Source organism: Cavia porcellus, unplaced genomic scaffold (genome assembly GCF_034190915.1).
Source record: "Cavia porcellus strain 051 isolate PalLab524CR breed Dunkin Hartley unplaced genomic scaffold, mCavPor4.1 scaffold_6, whole genome shotgun sequence".
NCBI lineage: Eukaryota > Metazoa > Chordata > Mammalia > Rodentia > Caviidae > Cavia > Cavia porcellus.
The window spans coordinates 66,921,554-66,931,038 of record NW_026947489.1 but is presented as its reverse complement, the minus strand read 5'-3'; the positions used below and the strand labels follow the sequence as shown (position 1 = coordinate 66,931,038).

Genomic DNA, 9,485 nt, shown 5'->3' with positions numbered 1-9,485 from the left:
TCATGAGCACCTACAATAGCACTAAGTCACAAATACAAGGTAGGTCCGGGGAGGAGGATTACAGGAAGTTTCTGGCTATGAGCAAGATTACTTGGATGACATAACTGGGCACTCATAGGAATTTTCCCCTGTGTTCTGTGTGCCAATTTCTTTATTTGGGTGGCTGAGGTTTGGGGACAAATGGGTTTGCTGATTTCTGAGTTTTGAGGGCTAAAGAGGCTTGGAAGTTCAAGGATGTACATAGCAGTCAAAACTTTTTAACTACTGGATTGTTAAAAAGAGAAGCGATGGTTGGCTTTTTAGTAGGTCTTCCCAGCTTTAACACAGAAACCAATGTACATTACACTTGATGCTTCTGTCAGTGAGAGAGAGAGAGAGAGAGAGAGAGAGAGAGAGAGAGAGAGAGAGAGACAGAGAGAGAGAGAGAGAGAAGGGGGGATGTTCTCCAGAGACATTTACTCTAAACACTTCATTATCCTGCTTGAAATGAGCTAGGGAGACAGAAAAAGTTCTCCAGCAAGTGGAATTACAGTGGGCAAGCATCTGCCATATGTCACAATAAATTAGAAAGCAAGAAGTGGGAAGAAGGGCCTTTATTTCTATGGACCTATTACAGGGAAGAGGGACTGAGATAGGTGTAAACCTTCCTCAGGGATCTACACACACAGCTACGTCCTATCTTCTGGCTCCTAGGACAGGTGGCACCTATTGTCAACTCTGTATTTAAAAGAGGCATCCTCATTCCTTAACAGCCTGAATAGGATCAATCACATCGTCAGCCTCATACACTAAGGACATTTGATCCTATACCTTTTTGAGAGTAGGTGTACCCTTCCTCCTACGTGCTAAAATTCCTCTTGATCCCTAGTTTAAACTCAACTTTCTCCTCATTATCTTTCAATTTTCCTGCGGATTCTCAATTTTTGTCCCTACTTGCCTAGTCCTTCCCATCCAAGCATTAGTTCTCCCTGATTCCGAAAACTCCAAGCTTCCAGTAGTCCTAGATTTCACTGGCCTCCTGGCTTTGACTGGGTGACCTCCTGCCTTCCCAAACCGGAAAGTGTGCACACTATTTTTAGACCGAGGGTTTGCACAGGTGGTCTTATTCAGTGTATACAACTCTGCTGCACTGCCCTATCTGTAGCCTTTTTCACGGATGGAAACTGGGAATCAAAGGCAAGTGTCCTCTGCCCCAGGAGCCTGTTGGCGGTGGATCCTAAGGAGCCCCTTCCTCAGTTCTGCAAGTCAGGTCCCAGCCTGTAGGCTTGGACGAGTTGGGTGCCTCCTTCCGCCCTTCGGGGGCCCCAGGGGAGTTGCGATAGAAACTCCCGCAGAGCTGAAGCTCCCGGGGCTTCCTTCCTCTCCAGATCCAGGTGGGGAAAACGTTTTTCCTTCTGCGGCTTTGTGGGTGCCTTCTCCGCTTGGCATGCGAGACTCCCCGCCACTAAAGCAGTGACCTTGTCTTTGCAGAACGCGCCGCGGGAGTCCTGGAACTGCGAACAAACCAGAAGTGAGTGGGCCATGGACGCACAGCTCCAGCGTTCACTCAGCCACCGGGTTATGCTTTGCTTTCACTCCTGAGTCCACACAATCCTAGTTTTGTTGCCAAAGTAGAGGCGCCTTGATATTCCGGGTCTAAACAGGAGATCGCCACCCAGGTGACCAGCTCATCAAGCTGCTAGCGGAACCTCCACTTTGTCTGCTCCTTCGGGTCATAAATCAGTCGGTGGCTCCTTCACCCTTGTTCACGCCATGCCAGCCCGCAGTCCTGCAAATTCAAACCGCCAGGCCTGGATCGTGAGGGTTTGGGCCCTAAAGAGCGAACACTAAAGTAGAAATAAATGGGAGGGTCTCCGATCCACACTCACCCCGCCTAAAACACCGCCAATTTCCCCCTGGCCTCTGGGCTTCTGCTCAAGAGGTCAGTCAGTTTCGCCTCCACCCCTCTGGCTCCCCAGATTTACCACCTGTGCATGCCATAGAAGCTCTCTACTTTTTGCATCCTCTTCTGTCTTCTTCAAAAGCACCCCGATATTCTCCAGCTTTCACCTGAGCCCCAGAAGCGCAGTTTCGTCTTGCTGGCCAGTGGAAAAGTCCCCGCACCTAGGCTGCAAGCCACTTGCTTTAACAAGTCCAAAGGTCAGGTAAAGTTTAGCCGACAAACAGAACCCACAAAAGAAACTCTTCAGACCCCCAACGTAAGTACAATGGGCCCCAGTAAGCCTCGCTCCCTGCCCGGTCTCCTGCTCCCCACGACTGCCCCTTAGGCTTTCTCTCTCTGGGTTTTCCCCCCTCCCCACCAGCATTTGCATCTTGCCGAAAGCGGGGCCCTTCCCACTAATTTGCATATCTTATATGGCCTAATGGTGGCGATCATGGCAAGTTAGAAGTTTTCTGACTCCTCTCGGAGGAGGCTCCCGGACCCCGGGGAGTAACAAGTGTCTGGAGGCTGAAGGGTGGAGGGGTTCCAGGACTTGGGGGTTCTCGTGTGAAATTCCCCTCCACCCTCCTCTCTCTCACCCACCCACCCCCACACCCCCTTCTCTTTCCGTCCTTGGAAAATGGTGTCCAAGCTCACGTCGCTCCAGCAAGAACTCCTGAGCGCCCTGCTGAGCTCTGGGGTCACCAAGGAGGTGCTGGTCCAGGCCTTGGAAGACTTGCTGCCAACCCCGAACTTCGGGGTGAAACTGGAGACTCTGCCTCTGTCCCCCGGGAGCGGGACCGACCCCGACACCAAGCCGGTCTTCCACACTCTCACCAACGGCCACGCCAAGGGCCGCTTATCCGGGGACGAGGGCTCTGAGGACGGCGACGATTATGACACCCCTCCCATCCTCAAGGAGCTGCAGGCGCTCAACACCGAAGAGGCGGCCGAGCAGCGGGCGGAGGTGGACCGGATGCTCAGGTAGGCAACGAGCGCCGAGCAGAGCGCGCGCTGGAGTCTGCGGAGCCCGGGCCCCGCGCCCGCGCGCCACAGCGCCCACTGCTCCCGCAAGCCCGTTTGCCACTCGAGAAGACCCCCGGGGGCCTTCTGCTTCTCTCCCAAGGACTGGATCCTTCCCAGACCCTCAGCCAGGCACCCATGGGCCCAGGGCTCCAGGCCAGCCTGCGGGACCCCAGGGCCTTCCCGTGGGGCTGGGGCTTGGCCCGGGAGGACTAGAGGCACAGAGCCTCTTGCCCGAGGTTTGCCCCAGAGACAGAAGGCGTGAGTGGGCGCAGAGAAACCACTGCGGCTTCCCTGGAGTAGAAGCTCGAGTCCCGCAAGCCTCAGGCCGCGCCGCCTGGTGTCAGGGAAGCCGCAGGCCGGGCTCGGGCACAGTGACCCGCCGAGCTTTGCCGAGGGACCCGCAGCGAGCACCTGGGCCAGGATCCGCTGGGCGCTCCCATCTGCGGCCCCGACAGGACTTGGGATTATCTCGAATTCCTAACGCCGTTTTTGGATTTGTAAAGGGGAACGTTTGCGTGTGCGATCAGGGTGGACCCGCGCCGGCCAAAGGAAACCACGAAGCTAAGCAAAAAGGGGTGAGGTAGGGTCAATCCGGCGAAGGGCCGGTTCGCAGAGGATCAGGTCTCCATCAGCTAAAGAAGCCGCGCAAGCACTTTGCGGCCGACACCCAGGCGCCCCCGGGGAGTCCGGGCGAGCGGCCTTCTCGCCCAGGCCCGGATCCTCCGGGTCCTGGCCGACAGGCCCACTCTTTGACAGCTAGTTACTAATTATCCAAGCAGTCCAGCGGTTCTAGGAGACCGCACCTCGCTCTGGGGCCACGGGTTTTTAGGAAAGAGCTTCTCGCTTGTGCCTCAGTTCTTAAGCGCTGAGATTTCAAAGTTTCAAAGCCTAGGACTGAAGTCGCTCCCCGCCTGGCCACGCGCTCGCGGTGCCCTTTCAGGGTGGGATGTGACCTTGCTTTTGAATTTGCGCCCTGGAAACTCAGCGGCTTGCCCTCTAGACAGCATAATCGGGAGGATTCTACTTCCCTCACCCCCCAATGGTTTTTGCTGTAATTCATAGAGTTGAAGTTCTTCCCTCGGCCGTTTCCGCTGCGCGCCGGTGATTGAACCCAGGCAGGTTTAGAGGACAGCAAGGTGTGGGTCACCGAGACTGACCGGATCGGCTGAGGAATCCCTCAGAGCGGCTGGGACTCCAGGGCTGCTAGGAAGTTGACCGGGGCCTGGGAACAGCTGGGCTCCCGGCCGCGGGTCCCCCAGGCCTAGGCGCCTCTGCCAGGTCCCCGGGCCGCAGGCGGGCGCGGAGCTCCGAGGATCTGGGGAGCCAGAGCAGACCTGGGCGCCCCTCCGCACCCGGCCCAGCAGCGCCCGGCGGGACGCAGCGGAGACGTAACATAAACTGCAGCACGTGGAGTTGGGGTGTTATTAATTTATTTCTATAAATCATCAACAGAAAGATACACAAAGGACCGTGATTAGGTTGAAAAGAGAGGCGGGTTATTCATTGGCGAAGTTGTAAACGCGGCTTAGAAAAGGAAGGAAATCAAAACGCAGACGCGGGGGTGCTCGCCGCCACTCTTGGGGCACACGCACTGCGCTGCAGGGCGCGCCACCCCCTCCCGTCCGCACCCTCAGACCCCGCGCGGCCGGCGGCCCCGGGCCCCTGCACGGCTGCTGGAGCCCCGGAGCCGCCAGTGGAGCCCCGGGGCCGCCCACACCCGCAGGCCCAGTGGGTGGAAAACCAGGCCCAGCCTGACCTGGAGGTCTTGGGACCTCAGCCATCTTCCCTCCCTAAATAGGGGTAGGGAGGAAGACCGGGGAGGCCGAGACCCTCGCCCGAATTAGGTTCGCTGGACAGAGCCTGAGGCTTTTCTCCCCTTCCCAAGCGGGCGCTGTCTTCGCTCCCCCAACCTCGGGCGCGTCGGACTTTATTAAAGTAATTTTTCAAGAAATTGCTAGCGGTTCCCAGGTCACTGCACAGTGGGTCTCAGAGCGCCAGGCGCTACCCTCCCACACCCACCCACCTCCCTTTATTCCTTGCCCAGCCTATTCTCCAAAGGCGGAAAGAACAGAAAGTCACTTTGCTCAGTGCGCTGGCGCCCTTTCCACCTCCTAGGAGAGACAGGCCGGGGAGGCAGGTTGGGGACCGTGCGCTGCCGGCTCCTCTGCTCCCGGCCGAGCTCGCCACGACACTGGCGCGCGGGTGGCCCTAGGAAAGCTGGCTGCTGCCTGTGACAGCAGAGTTGTGGCTTCTCCACCAACACGCCTGCAGCTGTGCCGGGACTTTTCCGCTCGCTGGCAACAAAGTCATTGTTTGAGAAGGAGTGTGCCTGGCGGACATTGATTGCAGCCACCAGGTCTGGCGTTTGACACCTGCACTGGGAGCACAGTGGCCGCGCGCGTTTATCCGGATCAGGAAACCCTGAACGTGAGCTGTATCTAAAAAAAAGAGAGAGAAAAATACCTAAATCAGCTCTCAGGGGCCTTTCCCAGAGAAGATTCGGAATTCTGGAGGCAGAGAGGTATCAAGGTGTAACTCCGCCATCTAACCCCCAACTCTAGGTCTTTTGATTCGGACTTAAAGGTTTGCCTTGTTTATAAGACTGTTGTGCACTTTTACAAAATTGAAACAGGCTCGATTGTTGAGCTAATTCACTCTTTAGCGGAGCTGTTGACACTTAGACCCTTGCACTATTTTGCTAGGTTCCCTGGGCGCACAAAATGAACACAGGTAAAGAAACTTAAACAAAAGACCAAAAGGCAAAGAAGCTATTAAGGCGATACAGTACCAACTTTTAAAATCCAGATACTTTTTTCTGACTTTTGAAGCAGTTGTTCGTATTTGTTGAAAGTGTGTGCCTCCCTTAAAGTAGCTTGGAAATATTGCCAGAAATAAGTTTTTAAATGATCTCTGATGCTTACCTGAATATGTCTAAAATGTTTATTACTTTATTTTTCTCTTGCTCCAGGTGAATTTATGTTTGAAACTGGAACGCATTTCTCTGTTTTTGTTCTTATTGTTACTTAATTATGTTATATTACTTGGAAATACTTTTATAAATACTTGAGAAGTTTGTTATTAACCTATATATAATTAATCTAAAATTAGCATTTCTCAAAAACGTCTCTTTCAAAACCTAGGTTCTTACAAATTTAATAACAAAGTCTTAACTAAAATAATCAGAATCATTTAAATGCTTATAAAATATGTTTGGTTAATGAGGTTTAGTTCAGTAAACAAAATTTTATTTGACATAGACGCTATTTAGAAAGGATGTCACACTGCAACATTTTTATCTATTTAGGGTCTCTGCTTTAACACTAATTTTAGTTGTTTCATCTGAAACTTAATTTTTCTATGTCCTATCAAGTATATAATCATGTATATTGATGTAGAGTAAAGGATGCTTTTATACATTTAAAATGTATATTTGTTACTTTATTGTTTCTTTGATACTTTTACCCTACATTATGCCTTATCTTCTTAATTTAAATGACTTTTCTCATTTTAAGCCATCTATTTCATAAGCAAGAAAAGATATTAGCAAGGTTGGGAATATTTTAAACAAACATCAAAACAGTAATAGCAAGTTTTTTGCCTGCCTGTGTTTGTAAGAAAGGAAAAGTCCGACCACATGCGTAGCCTAAGCTTAAAATTTATGAGGCACATTACCTTCCAGATTCCCTTGCCTTATCAGAGGAGAAATGTAAGAACACAGGAAAACAAAGCATTTGAGATTGTTAATGTCTTACTGCAAAACTGAAGTCACTCATCTTCTATAAGTGTTATTTAGGAGGCGGAGCTGTGGAATTTTTTTTTTTTAACTTTACCTGCCTTGCAGGTAGTATGATTCTTTGATCCCAGGGAGGAATGTCATTGTATTTTAAAATCTTAAAAGGTTTTAATATTTGACAAGTAAGTCCTCCTTGATGCTCAGGAAATAGAGATATATTTTACTCCTGTTTTATAAAAAATTGATTCACTATTTCAGAAGGAAAATAATGTAGGAGAAACTTAGACTGAAATTAAGTAAATTCAGAAACTGCTGCTACTTTGTATCTTTGTGAGACCCTTCCACCTGGTCTCAAGCTCATCTCTACTCCCCAATGGGTCTTGCCTTTGAAATATCTCAAATTCCATGAAAATGAAGGAAAGCAAAACCAAGCAAGAGCTTTTCCTTTTTATTTTTCCTTTTTAATAAAAGAATGTGCGTGGTCCTTGCTCATTCCTGAAGATGAACAGTTGTTTTCCCTGCTGGTTTCAGAAGAAAGGGAGAGTGCACCAGGCAGGGGCTACAGCACTTCTATTTAGGTTCTTTGGGGGCATTTTTTGGTTTGCTTTTGGGGGTTTTTCTTAATTCCTTTCCCACGGTTGTAACTTGGACAAGTAGAGAAATACATGAAGGTTAGTTTTGCACCAAATATAGGTAGAATCCCTAGCAAAAGACTATTTCTCCCTAGACCTCTTCCACCACTAGCACGCTAACCATTTGCTTATCTGTCCAGTGAGGATCCGTGGAGGGCTGCCAAAATGATCAAGGGCTACATGCAGCAACACAACATCCCCCAGAGGGAAGTGGTGGACGTCACAGGACTGAATCAGTCACACCTCTCCCAGCATCTCAACAAGGGCACCCCTATGAAGACCCAGAAGCGTGCTGCCCTGTACACCTGGTACGTCAGAAAGCAACGGGAGATCCTTCGACGTAAGTGTTTAAACCCTGCCTCTGCCCCAACTTGGAAAGGTCTTTGCCCTCACTCTGACCCTGTGGGCTGCCTCCATTTCTCCTTGATCAAGAAGGCCTCCATGAACACTTTGCAAGTAGATTTGGCCTTCATAGTTAGTTGATGCTTGCAGACTGGCTTGTGTCATTTTCTCCCTTCACAGCCCCTTATTACCTAGCCAAGATGTTTTCAAGCCCTTCAATGTGCAAGGTACCTTGAATTTTGGTCCTTCTTCCCAGCATTCTTTTCCTTGAAACTAAGTGGGTAACAGAATGATGTAGCTACTCAGTAAACCAAGAATCTTTCTCCTTAATATATGACCACAACTCAGTTTCCAAAGAAGACATTTTAAGCAGTCAGTAATACTGAGGTTATTTTCTTACCCTCTGAAATAAAACTTTAAAATGAAGGCATTTGTATAGATAGATATATTTAGAACCCCACTCTGTTCTCTAACAGGGGGTCAGGTAGGACCAAGTCCTGAGTCAACTTAAAGTGCTTAGTCAGATTTACCAAAAGCAGAGTTTGAAACCTCAGCTGATGACCCTGGCCTATACGAAGTCACTTCGAGCTCAGGCAGGAAACAGTAAAGATGTCTGCCTTTGGAACTCAGGCCCATCAATTCTTGTCATCCCTTATACTATCCAAAAGTGTGTTTTCTGTCTCAAGATTTCTTTCACCCAGTAATACTAAAAGATTTTGTTTTGTTTATTCTTCTTTGGAAGCATTACATGGATAGATTAGATGAAGCAAAGTGAAAACTCTTTGCTGCTTAGAGGAAAAGCCACTTTACAGTATAGATTGGCTCCAGCTTTGCAATTAGCTCTTTAAGAATTTGTGTTCCTGGCATGAAGCAACTCTGAAGATGTGAGCAAGTTCTCAGGAGCCATAGTATCCAAAGAGAACTCTTGGGATTCCCCCAGTCTCCCAGCTTGTACTGCATCTATGCAGTCTCTCAGAGGCCACTCAAAAAAGAGAGAAGGAAGGCAGGGAAAGTCAGCTGAAATTTCTGTAAAGGCAGAAGCCCCAGAAAGATGGTCAGCATGCTTGAGAGGGGACAGTTTACATAAGCTGATTGGTGGTAGAGTTTGCAAGAGACTTTCTTACTGTTATTGTTGGAAAGTCACATGAGGCACAAAGCTTAAGAGCCATTCCTTCCTTCTGTAAATATCATACGTGTACCTGTTATGTGACAAATACCACGGTAATCTGTGGGATGCGCGTGTCCTTTTCTCCAGGGACTCACGCTCCGATGAGGCACTGAGATGAATAATGACCACTGCTTTCTAAGAACTATTCTAAAGATATACAGACGGGGTAGCAGAGGGATTGCTAAATCACTTGGACACCTCTTGGAAAGCTTCCTATAAGAGGTGACATTTAGCCCAGTTTTGAAGGATGAGTACGAGTCACATGAACATGGAATAAAAATTAGGAAGGGAGATAAACAGAAACAAGTGAATAGGATGAGTGGAAAGAGAAAGGAAAAAAGAGAATAAAAAATAATACATGACTGCAGAGTTTCATGAAAAACAAGTCAATGGTAGTATTCATGGACCTGTCTGTAATAGAACCTGCTTGTCTGAACCAGCTCCCAGCCTTAGAAATAGGTTGCTGAAGGCAGCTTCTCCCAGGTCACTTTTATGAGTAATGAACATTTTCTATGCCATTCCCACCCCTGGTGAATCCAAAAGGAAGTAGAAGATATGTGAGAGAGTTAGTTTTTCAAGCATTGGGAGAGTCAAGAGCTCAGCCCTTAAAGAGCAGGTCCCAGATGCCTCTGATACCTGCAGGTAGTCACCTGGCTGATCCAA

General features: G+C 49.3%; 1 protein-coding gene and 1 long non-coding RNA gene across 9 annotated transcripts in view; one reads left to right on the top strand and one right to left on the bottom strand.

Annotated features, from left to right (window-relative positions):
- Positions 1-578: 578 nt before the first annotated feature.
- On the bottom strand, positions 579-2,158 carry LOC106027668 (uncharacterized). 2 transcript variants are annotated; one of them, XR_001201237.2, is made up of 2 exons: positions 1,968-2,158; positions 579-1,768 (listed from the first exon to the last, which is right to left on the bottom strand). It is a non-coding gene; the product is annotated as an uncharacterized LOC106027668 (long non-coding RNA). The 2 variants fall into 2 exon arrangements; XR_001201236.2 differs by having other exon boundaries at positions 579-1,812; positions 1,968-2,145.
- Positions 2,159-2,386: 228 nt separating this feature from the next.
- Hnf1b (HNF1 homeobox B) overlaps positions 2,387-9,485 on the top strand; it is a 56,908-nt gene continuing 49,809 nt past the window's right edge. For 4 of the 7 annotated variants that reach the window (XM_013152265.3, XM_013152264.2, XM_013152263.3 and 1 more), the window contains exons 1-2: positions 2,407-2,905; positions 7,453-7,652. In XM_013152265.3, the coding sequence (XP_013007719.1) occupies positions 2,562-2,905; positions 7,453-7,652 (544 nt within the window). In that variant the 5' untranslated portion in view covers positions 2,407-2,561. Of the gene's footprint in view, positions 2,906-4,303; positions 5,304-7,452; positions 7,653-9,485 lie in introns of those variants that run through there. The other 3 variants (XM_013152271.3, XM_063250924.1, XM_013152268.2) reach the window with 3 other exon arrangements.